At 51.4% G+C, this 20,667-nt stretch overlaps 1 protein-coding gene across 1 annotated transcript in view; it reads left to right on the top strand.

Annotated features, from left to right (window-relative positions):
* Positions 1-20,667, top strand: part of LOC119975671 (fibronectin type III domain-containing protein 3B-like) — a 417,529-nt gene that overhangs the window by 338,551 nt on the left and 58,311 nt on the right. Inside the window, exon 10 of the mRNA XM_038815453.1 lies at positions 17,377-17,536. Coding sequence (XP_038671381.1) covers positions 17,377-17,536 — 160 coding nt within the window. The remainder of the gene's footprint in view (positions 1-17,376; positions 17,537-20,667) is intronic.

Here is a 20,667-nt window from a genome sequence, read left to right as displayed (position 1 = left end):
CCAATCATTGGCGACAACTTACCAAAGGCACTCAGAAAGCACAGAATAAAAGAATTAACACTCTCGCTGACTGCATTGCGCAATGTCGAAATGTGAGAGTGAATTTAAGACTCACTGATGGAGCCATGATGGTTCTGTCCATGTCCTTGGAGGGGTTTGATGGGAACAGTGTAGAGAGCGCCATGATAGCACAGCGGTTAGCACTGTTGCTTCACAGCACCAGGATACCAGATTCGATTCCCGGCTTGGGTCACTGTCTGTGCGGATTCTACACATTCTCCCCGTGTCTGCGTGGGTTTCCTCCGGGTGCTCCGGTTTCCTCCCACAAGTTCCGAAAGACGTACTGTTAGATGAATTGGACATTCTGAATTCTCCCTCTGTGTACCTGAACAGGTGCCGGACTGTGGCGACTAGGGGATTTTCACAGTAACTTCATTGTAGTGTTAATGTAAGCCAACTTGTGACAATAAAGATTCTTAAGAAAAAGCATTACTCTGTATCTAACCCCGTGCTGTACCTGTCCTGGGAGTGTTTGATGGGGACAGTGTAGAGGGAGCTTTACTCTGTATCTAACCCCGTGCTGTACCTGCCCTGGGAGTGTTTGATGGGGACAGTGCAGAGGGAGCTTCACTCTGTATCTAACCCCGCGCTGTATCTGTCGTGCGAATGTTTGATGGGGACAGTATCGAGGGAACTTTACTCTGTATCTAACACTGTGCTGTACCTGTTTTGGGAGTGTTTAATGGGGACAGTGTCGAGGGAGCTTTATTCTGTATCTAACCCCGTGCTGTACCTGTCCTGGAAGTGTTTAATGGGGACAGTGTAGAGGGAGCTTTACTCTGTATCTAACCCCATGCTGTACCTGCCCTGGGAGTGTTTGATGGGGACAGTCCAGACGGAGCTTTACTCTGTATGTAACCCCGTGCTGTACCTGTCCTGGGAGTGTTTGATGGGGACAGTGTAGAGGGAGCTTTACTCTGTATCTAACCCCGTGCTGTACCTGTCCTGGGAGTGTTTGATGGGGACAGTGTAGAGGGAGCTTTATTCTGTATCTAACCCCGTGCTGTACCTGCCCTGGGAGTGTTTGATGGGGACAGTGTAGAGGGAGCTTTACTCTGTATCTAACCCCGTGCTGTACCTGTCCTGGGAGTGTTTGATGGGGACAGTGTAGAGGGAGCTTTACTCTGTATCTAACCCCGTGCTGTATCTGTCCTGGGAGTGTTTGGTGGGGACAGTGTCGAGGGAGCTTTACTCTGTATCTAACCCCGTGCTGTTCCTGTTTTGGGAGTGTTTGGTGGGGACAGTGTAGAGGGAGCTTTACTCTGTATCTAACCCCGTGCTGTTCCTGTCTTGGGAGTGTTTGGTGGGGACAGTGTAGAGGGAGCTTTACTCTGTATCTAACCCCGTGCTGTACCTGTCCTGGGATTGTTTGACGAGACTCCCCTATTGCATCAGGTCCAACCTAGGAACTGTGCTGTTTAATTAGTCTCGATGAGAAATGTTAGGTGTCTGAAATGGAACAGAGAGCTGTCTGCTCCAACATGAACTTCTCTTCGTTACCAAGTGTTAAATTCACACTGAAATGTGGTGCATAATCCGATGCTTACAGCTCGCTGTCCTCTTGGAAGAAAACACACTGAGTTCTTCAAGGAAGAGGAAGCTGTGCTCCAATTAGTTGGAGAGGATAAGAAGAAAGAGCTGACAAAACTACTCTCACAGTTGGAGAGAAGTAGAGGAAGTGTCATTGATTCTTGTGAAGGAGTCAGAACAGGGATTTGTTTATTGTCACGTGTACCGAGGTACAGTGTAAAGTATTTTTCTGTGAGCAGCTCAATCAGATCATTTAGTACATGAAAAGAAAATATGTAAAGGGGCAACACAAGGTACATAATATAAATAAATAGACACCGGCATCGGGTGAAGTTTGCCAACTTTTCCTCAGTCATACGATATGGAGGGTCATGTTACCATGGCAATTAGCTGTCGGGCTCCAGCCAGCGGGAAACAGATTTGATTGGACTGTGCATTCCAACATCTATTCCTCCCTCTGGAGCTTCTGAGAATATTACTTTCATAGTTTTAATTGTTTTGGGGTTACGGGCACCATTTGCCAAGTTTTCATTATCGGCCATTTCCAATCGCCTTGGTGATGAATGGCTTTCGAAGTGGCTGAAAGAAACGCTGCCCCTCCCTCCTCCTCTACCCTCTAAACCAGCCCCTCCCTCCCACCTCCCCCTGATCACCTCATGTTTCTAACGAGCCCCGACCCGCTGTCGCTGCCTCGTTGGGTGTGACATGGGCTTCCCCTTTCTGCTTCCCCTGCCTGCTATGTGGAAACACTATTGCCAATTTGAAGTCCCCATTTCCCCACCTCGACACAATGTGCCCCACATCTGGCGGTTTCCTGCACTTCAAGATTGCCGTGGCTTCTCCGGGAACGGAGCGTTAACATCCAGACTCCTGCTGCAAGCAAAATCACAGTTACAATAACACAATTGTTGTAGCCATACTCATCCAAGCCTAGATTCGCCGACGTTTACACCACTGAAGGAGGCTATTTGGCCCATCGTGTCCATGCTGGTCAACAAAGAGCCGACTATACTAATCCCATTTTACAGCCCTTGACCCATTTGTGCAATTCAAAGATCAACAGGCCCAGCACCATGGCCCCCATCACCATGGGTCTCAGCACCATGGGACCCAGCACCATGGGACCCAGCACCATGGGTCCCAGCACCATGGGACCCAGCACCATAGACCCAGCACCATGGGACCCAGCACCATGGACCCAGCACCATGGGACCCAGCACCATGGGACCCAGCACCATGGACCCAGCACCATGGGACCCAGCACCATGGGTCCCAGCACCATGGGACCCAGCACCATGGGACCCAGCACCATGGGACCCAGCACCATGGGTCCCAGCACCATGGGTCTCAGCACCATGGGACCCAGCACCATGGACCCAGCACCATGGGACCCAGCACCATGGGTCCCAGCACCATGGACCCAGCACCATGGGACCCAGCACCATGGACCCAGCACCATGGGACCCAGCACCATGGGTCCCAGCACCATGGACCCAGCACCATGGGTCCCAGCACCATGGGACCCAGCACCATGGACCCAGCACCATGGGTCCCAGCACCATGGGACCCAGCACCATGGACCCAGCACCATGGACCCAGCACCATGGACCCAGCACCATGGGTCCCAGCACCATGGGTCCCAGCACCATGGACCCAGCACCATGGACCCAGCACCATGGACCCAGCACCATGGGTCCCAGCACCATGGGTCCCAGCACCATGGGTCCCAGCACCATGGACCCAGCACCATAGACCCAGCACCATGGACCCAGCACCATGGGTCCCAGCACCATGGGTCCCAGCACCATGGGTCCCAGCACCATGGACCCCATGGACCCAGCACCATGGACCCAGCACCATGGGTCCCAGCACCATGGGTCCCAGCACCATGGACCCAGCACCATAGACCCAGCACCATGGACCCAGCACCATGGGTCCCAGCACCATGGGCCCAGCACCATGGGTCCCAGCACCATGGGTCCCAGCACCATGGGCCCCAGCACCATGGGTCCCAGCACCATGGGTCCCAGCACCATGGACCCAGCACCATGGGTCTCAGCACCATGGACCCAGCACCATGGGACCCAGCACCATGGGCCCAGCACCATGGGACCCAGCACCATGGGACCCAGCACCATGGGCCCCAGCACCATGGGCCCAGCACCATGGACCCAGCACCATGGGACCCAGCACCATGGGCCCAGCACCATGGGTCCCAGCACCATGGGACCCAGCACCATGGCCCCAGCACCATGGGTCCCAGCACCATGGGCCCCATGGACCCCAGCACCATGGACCCCAGCACCTACTGCTTTACCTCCCACAAAGGTCCCTGCTACAGGAAACGAGGGTGACGGCAGCGATCCTGCCACACTGTGCCGTCCCTTTTTTGGAGAGAAATACCACGTTACAAGTGTAGGGCCAGAGCTAGTCATAGCTCCCACCCCAGGGGGGGTACGTGAGGGTGCCAGAGTCCCTTCCCTGAGCTACAGTTAGTATGTTTTCATATCAGCCCCGCAGGTTAATTCAATCTGGTGTCAACCACACAAATGGCCACATTTACTGAACCAGTCCCAAGAACCCGCCATTGGTAAGACGTGAACACACATCTACTTGTTTATCCGTCCTCGTATCAGAACCACTGCTCTTCCAGGCGGGGGAACTGTGCACTGGTATGTCACTGTTAGATAGTGACAAACACACACTCGTACACAGACTGTATAAGGGACGAGATCTTCCTGACCTCACTGCTGACTGAGCTGACACTTATTTTAAGGTGAGATGGGCTTGTTCTGAACTGCTATGGACATGGGAAATTGATCTCTCTCTCTATTGACCCTATCAACTCCTTTCATCACCTTGGACAGCCCTTCATCTTCAAAAACCAAGGGATTAGATCAGTTCATGGATCTCCTCATACTTCCAACCTTTTAATCCGATATCATTCTGGTTAACCTGCACTGCACCCTTTCCAAAGCCAGCATGAGGTGAGGTGCCCAGATCGAACACAGTTACTCTAGACAGGACAGGATCTTGTATTTGAGTCGAGATCCGGACGATGGGGCCATTTTCTCCCCCCCCCCCCCCCCCGACTCCGCATGGTATCCGGAGACATGTGGCAGTGAATGAGTTAGTTACTGACCGGAGCGACCATCCCCGCGTGTGTGTGATGGGAGAGAGATTTCCGGGAGAGTGGGGGGCACCTCTATCCTGACGCGTCCTCAGCAACTGTAACATATTAGAATTTACAAAATGGCCTGAGCTTCCAGTCCACCCATTGTGGTCGAGGGATCCTCTCTACAGGGCAGCCCGCAGTCACAGCTGGGTCCAGGAGGGGGGGGGGGGGGGGGGGGGGGGAAGGCCTCAAAGGCTTCTACATAGCTGCTGTGCCCTCCTGACACTGCTGGGAATCCGCCCCTGATCATCGTCCTCCAGTGACCTTCATATTCACAGAACAAGTTATCTATTGCTTGTGTGTGTGTGTGTGGGGGGGGGGGGGGGGGGGGGGAGCCCAGCTGTCCCAAACTAGCCTCTCGCAAAATGATTTGGGGGCTGGATGATTTGGAGAAACTGTAAACTCCACACAGACAGTTTCCCCGAGGTCGGAATTGAACGCAGGACCCTGGAGCTGTGAGGCAGCGCTGTGCCACCCCTAACTGTAGGGCAGACACAAACCTGGCCGGTTATCCAAATGGAAAATGTTGGAAGCGGCAAATGCTAAATATCGCAGAGGAGAAACAATCTGGGTTATTGTTGTCTGTGTGAACACTACCCCCCCCCCCCACCCCCATCATCTACATTTGCCTTTCTCAGACACGCACACACACGTCAGCTGTCTTAATTCATCCACTACCTACTCCAGCTTGTGAGAAACTCTTTCTGTCTCTTCCTCTCTCTCCTGTGACCTTTTCTCTATTTTGCACTTACGCTGATGAACCTTGAACCTTCACATTGTACTTCAATTTCAAAATAGATGCATTAACTGGACTGTGATACACAACTCTGGGATAAAGCATTTATTGTGAAGGGAGGACAATTTAACTAATGCACAAGGCCATTGGTAAATGTCTCCTCAAGGATATTTCTGATTTTAAAAGCCCTGGTAAAGTGGATGTAATTAGAAATGGCTCATGCAACCTTTCATCTGGAGGAGCAGGTAACGCAGGGACTGTTTCAGAAGAAGCTGTTAGTTTGTCTTTTGTGATCTTACAGATGTTGATGGCTTTTACAGATACCCATTGATGCGCTAACAATTGCACACAGAAACACGAAACGGTACAAAAGAGGCTTTATTACCGTGAGATGTTATTCCCTCAAGTGGAGCTGTAAAATGGCAGCTCAGGAGACCTCATGGATATTTATACTGCTCCCTGTGGGGGGAGCTAGCCGGTAGGGGCTTACCGACAAACTAGGCAGGGGCTTACCGACAAACCTGTAATAGCAGGTACTATTGTACATCCCCTAATAGAGGCACACACATATATATACAGTGGTATTACCACACCCATGACTGTCAGAGCGTGGGAAGGGCCCCCACGGTGGCCAGGCCCGCGATCGGGGCCTACCGATCGGCGGGGTGGCTTATCCCGGGGGGGGAGCCTGTGTTCCTCCGCGCCGGGCCTCTGTCAGGCTCCGCCGTGTTGTATCGGGACCCACGCGGAGAAGGCAACCCACGCGCATGCGCGAACTCGCGCCGGCCGTGATGGCGCCCGTATCGCCAGCTGAAGCTGCGTGAAGCGCTCCAGTGCCGTGCTGGCCCCCGATGTGGCGCAGGATTGCTGCACCTATGGGCCAGATGACGCCGTTGTAAACCGCTCCGGCGTTTACCACGCCATCAACCCTTAGCCCCAGGATCGGGGAATCACGCCCCTGATGTCTTCTCAGGATAGTTGGACTATAGAATGGCACAGAATGTCGAGCACAAACAAACCGTTTTGTGTCAGTATTGAAGCTCCCCCTCAGCATCCTCCCGGCGCACTGCGTCTCACCCAATCAGCATATCCACTCCTTCCTCCTGTAACCTGTCCTTAAACATATCTATTCTATTCAATCCCATGTCCATGGAGTTTCACATTCCCTTCATTCTGAACCACAGAACGGTTGCAGCAGCGCAGCGGAGGCCATTTGGCCTGCCGAGTCTGTGCTAGCTCTCTGGAGGAACGACTCACCTCGTGCCGTTGTCCCACCTTCTCCCTGTAACTCTGCAAATTCTCCCTTTTCAGATAATCCCATTTCCCCTTGAAGGCCTCGATTGAATCTGCCTCCCCCCCACACTCTCGGTCAGTGCGTTCCATATGCTAACCACTCGCTGATGAAAACATCCGAGTTTCGGAGCAAGTGGAGGCCATTCGGCCCCTCACGCCTGCTCCGCCATTTAAATTAGATCAATGTCGATCTGATTGTGGCATCAACTCCACATTCCTCTGACCACCAATAACCTTAGATTCCTGACGAACATGGGAGCCAATCCACCTCTGCCTTAAAAATACTCAGTAACCCAGACTCCACCACTCTCTGGGGAAGAGAGTTCCAAAGATTCATGGCCCTCTGAGAGACAAAACACTTCTCATCTCCATTTTAAATGGGAGACCCCTGATTTTTAAATGTGCCCCCCCCCCCCCCCCCCCCCCCCCCCCCCCCCCACACACAGTTCTAGCCTCTCCCACAAGGGGAAACATTCTCTCAGTATCCACCCTGTCCGTTACCTTTAAGATCTTACAGGCGAGATTCTCCAGCCTATCCGCTGCATATTTCTTGGTGGCGGAAGGCAGCTGTCCTCGGACAGTGCCAAGATCTTCTGGTCCATCTCCAGCCCAAAGATGTACAGGTTAGATGGATTGGCCATGTTAAATTGCCCCTCAGTGTCCAAAAGGTTAGGTGGAGTTACTGGGTTATGGGGTAGGGCGGCAGATTGGACACAGGTAGGTTGCTCTTCCCAAGGGTCGGTGCAGATTAGATGGGCGGAATGGCTTCTCTCTGCACTGTACGGATTCTATGAATTGAATTTCCGATTGAATCCACCCCACGCCCCCAGGAGATCTCGCCCTATATATTTCGCACCTCTCAATCTTCTGAACTCCAATGGATATTGGCTCGGCCTATCCAACGTTTCGTCGTAAGATAACCCCGTACCCTCACCCCAGGTATCGGCCATGTGAACCTTCTCTGAACTGCTTCTAATCCATTTATATCCTTAAGTAAGGAGACCTCAAGCCTTCTTCGCCATTCAATAAAATCATGGGTGATCCGATTGTAACTTTAACCCCACATTCCTGCACATCTCCGATAATCTTTCACCCCCTTGTTAATCCAGAATCTATCCAGCTCTGCCTTAGAAATATTCAAAGACTCTGCTTCCACTCATCTCTGTCTTAAATGGCCGACCCCTAGTTCTGGATTACCCCCACAAGAAGAAACACTTGGCGGGATTCTCCCATCCCGCAGCAGAGTGTCCACGTCGTTGTAAACCCCGTCGCATTTTACGACGGCGTGAAAGGGCCGCTGCCAGGAGTAATTCTGGCCCCTACAGGGGGCCAGCACGGCACAGGAGCATTTCACGCCACTCCAGCTGCCGATCCCGGTGCGAACTGTGCGCCGCGGGATCTACACATGTGCAGTGGCGCCGGCGCCAACGGGCACATGCGCAGTGGCCTCCTTCAACACACCGACCCCAACGCAACATGGCGCAGGGCTACAGGGGCCGCCGCGTAGGAAAGGAGGCCCCCAGCCAGAGAGGCCGTCCCGCCGATTGGTGGGCCCCGATCGCGGGCCAGGCCACATCGGAGCCCCCCCCCCCCCCCCCCCCCCCTCCCCAGGGTCGGACCCCCCCGCAGGCCGCCACCCGACCCTTCAACGCCGAGATCCCGCTGGCTCAGAGCAGGTTAGAACGGCGCGGCCGGACTCAGTTTTTTTCTGATGGCTGCTCAGCCCATCCGGGCCGGAGATTCGCGGGGTTCCGCGTAGAACGGCCCGTGACCGCGGCGCGCTAACCAACGCCGGCGCAAACGTCTGTACATCCACCCCATCAATACCCCTCAGGATCTTATATGTTTCAATCTTCTAAACACCACTGGATACAAGCCCATCCTCTCCAACCTTCCCTCATTAGACAACTCACCCATTCCTGGTTTTAGTCTGGTAAATCTTCTCTGAACATCTTCTGACACATTTACATCTTTCCTTAAATAAGGAGACCAACACTGTGCACAATACTCCAGATATAGCCTCACCAGTGCCCAGTACAGCTGAAACATAACCTCCTTACATTTGGAATCAATCCCCTAAAACAATAAACAATAACATTCTATTTGCTTTCCCAATTACTTGCTGTACCTGCAAATGAGCCTTTTGCAATTCATGTGCTCGGACACCCAGATCCCTCTGCAACTCACAGCTCTGCAATCTCTCGCCATTTAGATAATAAGCTTCTTTTTCATTTTTCCTGCCAAAATGGACCATTTCACATTTGCCCAGATTATACTTAATCTAATTTGCCAGATTTTTGCCCACTCCTATCAATGTCCCTTTGTAACCTCTTACATCCTCTTCACAATTTACTTCCCTACCTATCTTTGTGTCATTAACAATTTTAGCAACAGTGTCATCTTGTATCCATGCCAACACGTATCCATGCCAACATGAAAACTAAAGAGCTGGTCATTGACTTCAGGAAGCAAAGTATTGTACACACTCCTGTCAGCATCAATGGGGCCGAGGTGGAGATGGTTAGCAGTTTCAAATTCCTAGGGGTGCACATCACCAACAATCTGTCCTGGTCCACCCAAGTCGACGCTACCACCAAGAAAGCACAACAGTGCCTATACTTCCTCAGGAAACTAAGGAAATTTGGCATGTCCAACTCTTACAAACTTTTACAGATGCACCATAGAAAGCATCCTATCCGGCTGCATCACAGCCTGGTATGGCAACTGCTTGGCCCAGGACCGCAAGAAACTTCAGAAAGTCGTGAACACAGCCCAGTCCATCATACGAACCCGCCTCCTATCAATTGACTCCATCTACACCTACCGCTGTCTGGGGAAAGCGGGCAGCTAATCAAAGACCCCTCCCACCCAGTTTACTCACTCTTCCAACTTATTCCATCGGGCAGGAGATAGAAAAGTCTGCAAACACGGACGAACAGACTCAAAAACCGCTTCTCACCCGCTGTTACCAGACTCCTAAACGACCCTCTAATGGACTGACCTGATTAATACTACACTCCTGTATGCTTAACCCGATGCCGGTGTCTATGTATTTACATTGTGTGCCTTGTGTTACCCTATTACATATTTTCTTTTCTTTTCATGTACTAAATGATCTGTTTGAGCTGCTCGCAGAAAAATACTTTTCACTGTACCTCGGTACACATGACAATAAATAAATCCAAATCCAAATACATGTAAGCTCCAACATGATAAGACAGTGCTCTCGATGTGGTCTCACCAATGTCCTATACAACTGTGATCAAAACACCTCTACGTATTCCCATTCCTCTTGCAATAAATGACAACATTCCATTTGTCTTCCTAATTACTTGCTCTACTTGCAGACTAACTTTTCTTGATTCATGTACCAGGACACTAGATCCCTCTGTCTTTCAGAGTTCTGGACTCTTTCTCCATTTAATATTCTGCTGAAGTTGACAAGTTGCCGTTGCCACATTATACTCCAGCGACCTCATTTTTCTGCCCGCCCACGTGACCTGTCTCTATCTCTTTGCAGAAGGTTTTTCCTAATGTCGCTGTTGCATCTTTGGCCAATCATCTTAAATCAGTATCCCCCGGGTTCTCGATCCTTTCCACTAATAGCTACAGCAGCTTCTCCCTGTCTACTCTGCCAGACTCCTCATGACTTCTATCAAATCTCCTCTCTACTGTCTTTTCTCCAAGAAAAGCAGTCCAAACTTTTCTTCACCTCTGCAACCATTCTCATGATTTTGTTCTGTCGTCTCTCTAATACCTTTACATCCTTCCTAAAACGCCGTGCCCAGAACTGAACATAACGTCTGGTTGAGACTGACCGGCTTACAAGGTTAACATAACCTCCTTGCTTTCATACACTGCACCACGATTGTGTGCTTTATTAATCACCCTCAACCTGTTCTGCCACTTCCAAAAATGTATGCACGTTTGGATTTATATCCACTGTTCTACATTGTTCCTGTTAGATGAATCATTCACCCTTCTCTGCGTTAACATTCATCTGCTACTTGCCCATTCATTCCACCAATCGGGTAAATGCATTTCTCCTGAATTATTATAGGGCTCGACAGGGTAGATGGAGGAATGGAATGGATGGGGATGGAACCAGGGCACACAGTCTCAGAATGTGGGACAGGCCATTTAGGACTGAGATGAGGAGGAATGGCTTCAGGCAGAGGGTGGTGAATCTTTGGAATTCTCTATCCCAGAGGATTGTGGAAGCTCAGGGGTTGAGTATGTCTAAGACAGAAATCGATACATTTTTACACATTAGAAACATCAAGTGATACGGGGATAGTGCAGGAAAATGGTGTTGAGGTAGAAGATCCTCCCTGATTTCATTGAATAGCTCGAGTGGCTGAATGGCCGACACCTTCTCCTATTTCTTGTGTCTCTATGAGTTCCCGATTAGAGTTATTAGTGACTATTTTACGCCTAGTTCTGGTCTCTGTACAAGTGGAAATATTTTTTCTACATCTACCTGTTCAAAGTCTTGTCATACGGGCAGCACGGTAGCATGGTGGTTAGCATAAATGCTTCACAGCTCCAGGGTCCCAGGTTCGATTCCCGGCTGGGTCACTGTCTGTGCGGAGTCTGCACGTCCTCCCCGTGTGTGCGTGGGTTTCCTCCGGGTGCTCCGGTTTCCTCCCACAGTCCAAAGATGTGCGGGTTAGGTGGATTGGCCATCCTAAATTGCCCGTAGTGTCCTAAAAAGTAAGGTTAAGGGGTGGGGGGTTGTTGGGTTACGGGTATAGGGTGGATACGTGGATTTGAGTAGGGTGATCATGGCTCGGCACAACATCGAGGGCCGAAGGGCCTGTTCTGTGCTGTACTGTTCTATGTTCTATGTTCTACAGACCAAGAACAGGATGGTGAATTATTTTAAAGACCTCCATCTGATCTTCGACGACAACACCATTTTCTGCTTTATATCCATATCTCTAGATGTTTTTAATGTGCAAACATCTACTGATCTCAGCTCACTCTTCCCTGGTGGGTTCAGCAATGGAAAACCAAGTCAGGTGCTTGGGCGATTTGGGTGGTGGCTACCTGTGTTTGTTCTCGTGTTTGCTTCATTATTAATTGGCGGATATATCGCCGTAACGTTAAATTTAAGTTCTCCTCTCTCCGCCGTCCCGCCCCTCCACCCCACCCTGCTCCATCGGCACCACAACTCCTCTCATTCTACAGTCTCTTGTATGAAAACCCGAGGACCAGATATTTGCCACCGAGATGGATGGCTCGAGTCAGGAAATTTCCTGACCTGCCGGACCCTTATATAATGTGTTGCAAAATGCCCGATTCCCGCTCCAGGGTTGTGTCCTCCGACCTCTGGCCCTAAATGATCCTGTCCTCGATGCTGATTGTGGGGAACGTAGATGGTATTGTTATCCTGAAGTTTTCAATAATCCTGGGCCTTACTCCCTGGTGAATCTGTTGCTGATTATTTATTGTTGTCTTTCCTCCTGTGAGGGAGTGCAAGATGTGAGCTCGAGGGCGAGAGTCACTTGATAGCCTGTTCTAGCAAAAACCATATTGAGTTGATAATGTGAGCCGTGGTCCGTGCGCAGTTTTACTCCTTTGTGAATACTCCAGCGTTGGAATTCTCTTTTCCCGCGGGCATTGCACCCCCACCCGTGGGTTTCCCGGTGGATTTGGGATGGCATCAATGGGAAATCCCGTTGACAAGCAGCGGGAGTCGAGAATCTCGCTGCCAGCGAACGGCGGACCGGTAAGAAAGACGTGCCTGGGACACAGGAGAATGCCGTCCTGTGTCATTCTTCTGGTGGTTGTGGGAAGGGGGTACATTTTGGACACCCCCAGCTAAGGAAGGGTGTTGGGTGGTTGGTTGGTGTGGAGTTGGGTGATGAGGTTAGTTAAGTCCTTTGCCCCTAAGATTCTGTACCCTGGGGAGGGCGGGGCTACTTCTGACTCGTTATTGAGGTTGGAGTTTTTTCTCTGGGTCTCTCTCTCTCTCTCTCTCTCTCTCTCTCTCTCTAGGTTTTAGAAGGGGGGGTATGAGTGGGGGCGCAGACTGAATGGGGGATATGAGTGGGGGTGCAGACTGAATGGAGGGATATGAGTGGGGGCGCAGACTGAATGGGGGATATGAGTGGGGGTGCAGACTGAATGGAGGGATATGAGTGGGGGCGCAGACTGAATGGGGGATATGAGTGGGGGTGCAGACTGAATGGAGGGATATGAGTGGGGGCGCAGACTGAATGGAGGGATATGAGTGAATGGGGGATATGAGTGGGGGCGCAGACTGAATGGGGGATATGAGTGGGGGCACAGACTGAATGGGGGATATGAGTGGGGGTGCAGACTGAATGGGGGATATGAGTGGGGGCACAGACTGAATGGAGGATATGAGTGGGGGCACAGACTGAATGGAGGGATATGAGTGGGGGCACAGACTGAATGGGGGATATGAGTGGTGGTGCAGACTGAATAGAGGGATATGAGTGGGGGTGCAGACTGAATGGAGGGATATGAGTGGGGGCACAGACTGAATGGGGGATATGAGTGGTGGTGCAGACTGAATAGAGGGATATGAGTGGGGGTGCAGACTGAATGGGGGATATGAGTGGGGGAGCAGACTGAATGGAGGGATATGAGTGGGGGCGCAGACTGAATGGAGCGATATGAGTGGTAGTGCAGACTGAATGGAGGGATATGAGTGGGGGTGCAGACTGAATGGAGGGATATGAGTGGTAGTGCAGACTGAATGGAGGGATATGAGTGGGGGTGCAGACTGAATGGGGGATATGAGTGGTGGTGCAGACTGAATGGGGGGATATGAGTGGGGGTGCAGACTGAATGGAGGGATATGAGTGGGGGTGCAGACTGAATGGGGGGATATGAGTGGGGGTGCAGACTGAATGGGGGATATGAGTGGGGGTGCAGACTGAATGGAGGGATATGAGTGGGGGCGCAGACTGAATGGAGGGATATGAGTGGGGGCACAGACTGAATGGAGGGATATGAGTGGGGGTGCTGACTGAATGGGGGGATATGAGTGGGGGCACAGACTGAATGGGGGATATGAGTGGGGGTGCAGACTGAATGGGGGATTTGAGTGGGGGCACAGACTGAATGGGGGATATGAGTGGGGGTGCAGACTGAATGGAGGGATATGAGTGGTGGTGCAGACTGAATGGAGGGATATGTGTGGGGGCACAGACTGAATGGGGGATATGAGTGGGGGCGCAGACTGAATGGAGGGATATGAGTGGGGGTGCAGACTGAATGGAGGGATATGAGTGAATGGGGGATATGAGTGGGGGCGCAGACTGAATGGGGGATATGAGTGGGGGCACAGACTGAATGGGGGATATGAGTGGGGGTGCAGACTGAATGGGGGATTTGAGTGGGGGCACAGACTGAATGGGGGATATGAGTGGGGGCGCAGACTGAATGGAGGGATATGAGTGGGGGTGCAGACTGAATGGAGGGATATGAGTGAATGGGGGATATGAGTGGGGGCGCAGACTGAATGGGGGATATGAGTGGGGGCACAGACTGAATGGGGGATATGAGTGGGGGTGCAGACTGAATGGGGGATATGAGTGGGGGCACAGACTGAATGGAGGGATATGAGTGGTGGTGCAGACTGAATGGGGGATATGAGTGGGAGCACAGACTGAATGGGGGATATGAGTGGGGGCACAGACTGAATGGAGGGATATGAGTGGGGGCGCAGACTGAATGGAGGGATATGAGTGGGGGCACAGACTGAATGGAGGATATGAGTGGGGGCACAGACTGAATGGAGGGATATGAGTGGGGGCACAGACTGAATGGGGGATATGAGTGGTGGTGCAGACTGAATGGAGGGATATGAGTGGGGGTGCAGACTGAATGGGGGATATGAGTGGGGGAGCAGACTGAATGGGGGGATATGAGTGGGGGCACAGACTGAATGGAGGGATATGAGTGGGGGCGCAGACTGAATGGAGCGATATGAGTGGGGGTGCAGACTGAATGGAGGGATATGAGTGGGGGCGCAGACTGAATGGAGGGATATGAGTGGGGGCACAGACTGAATGGAGGGATATGAGTGGGGGCACAGACTGAATGGTGGGATATGAGTGGGGGTGCAGACTGAATGGGGGATATGAGTGGGGGCACAGACTGAATGGAGGGATATGAGTGGTAGTGCAGACTGAATGGAGGGATATGAGTGGTAGTGCAGACTGAATGGAGGGATATGAGTGGGGGAGCAGACTGAATGGAGGGATATGAGTGGTAGTGCAGACTGAATGGAGGGATATGAGTGGGGGTGCAGACTGAATGGAGGGATATGAGTGGGGGTGCAGACTGAATGGAGGGATATGAGTGGGGGAGCAGACTGAATGGGTTTGGTTAATCCATGGCTGGTCTGTTCTGGATGGTGGGTGACAACTTTAAATCAGTTTGGGCGTTCGTCCCACCTCTTCATCTGGGTGAGCAGGATGCTGTTACTAACCCAGGTCCAGTCCGGTGGTTTAGCGGAGGTTACTCTGGTTGTACCAAGTAAGATGTCTTGCCACACCAGGTTAAAGTCCCAACAGGTTTGTTTCGAATCACTAGCTTTCGGAGCACAGCTCCTGAGGAAGGTGCTGCCCCCCGAAAGCTAGTGATTCGAAACAAACCTGTTGGACTTTGAGCTGGTGTTGTCAGACTTCTTACTGTGCTCACCCCAGTCCAACGCCGGCATCTCCACATCATGGTTGTACCAAGGAGGAGGGGCATCCTGAGAGATTGGCAATTGCTTCTCTGGTGCACCGGGGCCTGGGGTTGATCTGAGTCCTGTATTTTGTTGATATCCTGTTGCCCTCTGATAAGTTGGGGGGGGGGGGTGCAGATTTTATTTAGTTGAATGAGCAGCTTGTTCTCTTCTTCATTAATGGGTGATCGGAGTGTGCCAGGGAAATATGGAACCAAGTCCTGGACCAGATCCTTTGTTATCCTGTAGTTTATTTGTGGTGGCTCTAACTCTTTTTCCTCTGTTTGTCCTGGGAGGCCCTGAAAGCTGGATCATAATCCGAGCATGTTGTTGCTGGTCCTCTCTGTGCAAACGTTTGGAATGATGTTGGTTCTGTACTGGGCCTGAGGCTGGGGTTAAGTCGTGTTCTCTTTTTCATTACTTCTGTAAGGGTGGGTGTAAAGAGTCCGGGATTGGTTCCTGCAGGAGTGCAGACGGGGTTAGTATCTGAGGAGCGGAGGCTGTGGTGTGTAATTAGTGCCTTTGGGACTGCTAGAGTTGAGCGAGGTGTCTATTGGTGTTCGCCCGAACATGGAATCCTGAACTCTGGTGGTAATTGCAAGCAGACACGTCGTGGGAGGGTGTGAATCACTTTACCACATGGCCATGGTTTCAACCTGTTTCCCTTAGTCTCTGGTGGGACTTATAGAGGCATCAAGTCTAATTTATCGAGCCAGTGACAATGTTGTACTCCTGTTCCCCACTGTATTCATGTTTATTGAGCCGTTTTATCCTTGCTCTCTGCTATGTATCATTTTATAATTCTGTAGCGTTGTTCGCAAAAATGTAAAATCCTAATTAATATACTTTAAAAAATGAAACTAGGCACAGGAGGAGGCCATTCATGTCCACACGTCTGTTCCCTCATTCAAGCAGATCATGGGTGATCTGTACCTTAACTCCATTCACTCACCTTGGTTCTCCTGCGAAGTTTCAGGGAAACCTAACTGGTTAGAGGGTTGAGGACTTATTAATTTATTGAGAGAAACTATCAATGCAGGAATTGGGGAGCCGACATCAAAGGGGGCATAAACTTGAAATGAGAGTTAGGCTGTTCAGTGATGGTCAGTAAACGCTCCTTCATGCAAGGGCAGTGAATCTGGAACCTTCTCCCCCAAAAGTCTGGAGATATTGAGCGAGAGTTTGAGCTTTGAAAGTTGAGGTTGGTGGATTGTTGGAGAAGGGTACAAAAGTGTTAATGTGATAGAGGTCAGCCATTATCTAATGGAATGGTGGAGTAAGACTGAAGTTTCTTCCTGTTGCTATGGTTCCTGGCAGCCTTGACCGGCATTTCAAAGAACAAGAACAAAGAACAAAGAAAAGTACAGCACAGGAACAGGCCCTTCGGCCCTCCAAGCCTGCGCCGACCATGCTGCCCATCTAAACTAAAATCTTCTACATTTCTGGGGTCCGTATCCCTCTATTCCCATCCTATTCATGTATTTGTCAAGATGCCCCTTAAATGTCACTATCGTCCCGGCTTCCACCACCTCCTCCGGCAGCGAGTTCCAGGCACCCACTACCCTCTGTGTAAAAAACTTGCCTCGTACATCTCCTCTAAACCTTGCCCCTCGCACCTTAAACCTGTGCCCCCTTGTAATTGACCCCTCTACCCTGGGGAAAAGCCTCTGACTATCCACTCTGTCTATGCCCCTCATAATTTTGTAAACCTCTTTCAGGTCAACCCCTCAACCTCCTTCGTTCCAGTGAGAACAAACCGAGTTTATTCAAACTCTCATTAGACACAAAGCACATTGGGCTATCCTGAAGCTGTGAAAGTTGTCATGTAACTTCATGTTGGGCATTTTTGTATCTCACATGACTCTGTGTGTGTGTGTGGTTACAGAGCCCCGAGAATTACGGTGCCGATATATCAGAGTACAGACTGGAATGGGGTGAAGAGGAGGAGTCCATGGAACTGGTTTACTGCGGAATGGAGACTGCCTTTGAGATGGACGACCTCAAACCAGCTGCTCGTTACTGCTGCCGATTACAGGTGAGGGTTTGACAGCATCTGTACCACAGCTGCTGGGCTGAACCTACACATCGCCCGGGTTTTGGGGTTGGTGCTCCTCCCAAACAACTAGAAAACAGCACAACAACCGGTTCATTCTTCTCAACATTCCACTGACACCTTTTATCTGTCTTTTGGCTGCGAATTAAAACCACAGAAGCCCAGTCTACCCTCCCAGAATATTTCAGACCACTTCACAGGCAAAGAGGCTTACTTTTTGAAGTGTAATCATTGTTCATTTACAGAGATCGGAGCTTTCAAATTGCGCACAGTAAGATCCCACTGAGAGCAATGTGATATGGACCAGACCATAAGGGCGGGATTCTCTCAGCCCGTGGGGCCGGGCCGGAGAATTGGCGCGAATGGCACCACGGCACCCCGACGCCGGGACACCCGCACAGCGGAAGATCGGCGCCATTGGCGCCGGCGTGGTGGGGACGGGTCTGTCACTGTATAACACTGGGGTACAGTACTGGTGAGGACGGGTCTGTCACTGTATAACACTGGGGTACAGTACTGGTGGGGACAGGCCTGTCACTGTATAACACTGGGGTACAGTACTGGTGGGGATGGGTCTGTCGCTGTATAACACTGGGGTACAGTACTGGTGGGGATGGGTCTGTCACTGTATAACACTGGGGTACAGTACTGGTGGGGATGGGTCTGTCGCTGTATAACACTGGGGTACAGTACTGATGGGGATGGGTCTGTCACTGTATAACACTGGGGTACAGTACTGGTGGGGACGGTTCTGCCGCTGTATAACACTGGGGTACAGTACTGGTGAGGACGGGTCTGTCACTGTATAACACTGGGGTACAGTACTGGTGGGGACAGGCCTGTCACTGTATAACACTGGGGTACAGTACTGGTGGGGATGGGTCTGTTGCTGTATAACACTGGGGTACAGTACTGGTGGGGATGGGTCTGTCACTGTATAACACTGGGGTACAGTACTGGTGGGTATGGGTCTGTCACTGTATAACACTGGGATACAGTACTGGTGGGGACAGGTCTGTCACTGTATAACACTGGGGTACAGTACTGGTGGGGACGGGTCTGTCACTGTATAACACTGGGATACAGTACTGGTGGGGATGGGTCTGTCAATGTATAACACTGGGGTACAGTACTGGTGGGGATGGGTCTGTCACTGTATAACACTGGGATACAGTACTGGTGGGGATGGGTCTGTCAATGTATAACACTGGGGTACAGTACTGGTGGGGATGGGTCTGTCAATGTATAACACTGGGGTACAGTACTGGTGGGGATGGGTCTGTCAATGTATAACACTGGGGTACAGTACTGGTGGGGATGGGTCTGTCAATGTATCACACTGGGGTACAGTACTGGTGGGGCCGGGTCTGTCACTGTATAACACTGGGTTACAGTACTGGTGGGGACGGGTCTGTCACTGTATAACACTGGGGTACAGTACTGGTGGGGATGGGTCTGTCACTGTATAACACTGGGGTACAGTACTGGTGGGGACGGGTCTGTCACTGTATAACACTGGGTTACAGTACTGGTGGGGCCGGGTCTGTCACTGTATAACACTGGGGTACAGTACTGGTGTGGACGGGTCTGTCACTGTATAACACTGGGGTACAGTACTGGTGGGGACGGGTCTGTCACTGTATAAAACTGGGGTCCAGTACTGGTGGGGACGGGTCTGTCACTGTATAACACTGGGGTACAGTACTGGTGGAGATGGGTCTGTCACTGTATAACACTGGGGTACAGTACTGGTGGGAACGGGTCTGTCACTGTATAACACTGGGGTACAGTACTGGTGGGAATGGGTCTGTCACTGTATAACACTGGGGTACAGTACTGGTGGGAACGGGTCTGTCACTGTATAACACTGGGGTACAGAACTGGTAGGGATGGGTCTGTCACTGTATAACACTGGGGTACAGTACTGGTCAGGACTGGTCTGTCACTGTATAACACTGGGGTACAGTACTGGTAAGGACTGGTCTGTCACTGTATAACACTGGGGTACAGTACTGGTGGGGACGGGTCTGTCACCGTATAACACTGGGGTACAGTACTGGTGGGGACGGGTCTGTCACTGTATAACACTGGGGTACAGTACTGGTGGGGACGGGTCTGTCACTGTATAACACTGGGGTACAGTACTGGTGGGGCCGGGTCTGTCACTGTATAACACTGGGGTACAGTACTGGTGGGGACGGGTCTGTCACTGTATAACACTGGGATACAGTACTGGTGGAGATGGGTCTGTCACTGTATAACACTGGGGTACAGTACTGGTGGGGATGGGTCTGTCTCTGTATAACACTGGGGTACAGTACTGCTGGGCACAGGTCTGTCACTGTATAACACTGGGGTACAGTACTGGTGGGGACGGGTCTGTCACAGTATAACACTGGGGTACAGTACTGGTGGGGACGGGTCTGTCACTGTATAACACTGGGGTACAGTACTGGTGGGGACGGGTCTGTCACTGTATAACACTGGGGTACAGTACTGGTGGAGATGGGTCTGTCACTGTATAACACTGGGGTACAGTACTGGTGGGGATGGGTCTGTCTCTGTATAACACTGGGGTACAGTACTGCTGGGCACAGGTCTGTCACTGTATAACACTGGGGTACAGTACTGGTGGGGACGGGTCTGTCACAGTATAACACTGGGGTACAGTACTGGTGGGGACGGGTCTGTCACTGTATAACACTGGGGTCCAGTACTGGTGGGGACGGGTCTGTCACTGTATAACACTGGGGTACAGTACTGGTGGAGATGGGTCTGTCACTGTATAACACTGGGGTACAGTACTGGTGGGAACGGGTCTGTCACTGTATAACACTGGGGTACAGTACTGGTGGGAATGGGTCTGTCACTGTATAACACTGGGGTACAGTACTGGTGGGAACAGGTCTGTCACTGTATAACACTGGGGTACAGTACTTGTGGAGATGGGTCTGTCACTGTATAACACTGGGGTACAGTACTGGTGGGGACGGGTCTGTCACTGTATAACACTGGGGTACAGTACTGCTGGGAACGGGTCTGTCACTGTATAACACTGGGGTACAGTACTGGTAGGGATGGGTCTGTCACTGTATAACACTGGGGTACAGTAC

The sequence above is a fragment of the Scyliorhinus canicula genome, chromosome 13, assembly GCF_902713615.1.
Source record: "Scyliorhinus canicula chromosome 13, sScyCan1.1, whole genome shotgun sequence".
Lineage (NCBI taxonomy): Eukaryota > Metazoa > Chordata > Chondrichthyes > Carcharhiniformes > Scyliorhinidae > Scyliorhinus > Scyliorhinus canicula.
The sequence above is the reverse complement of the archived record's forward strand: the minus strand, read 5'-3'. Positions and strand labels throughout refer to the sequence as shown.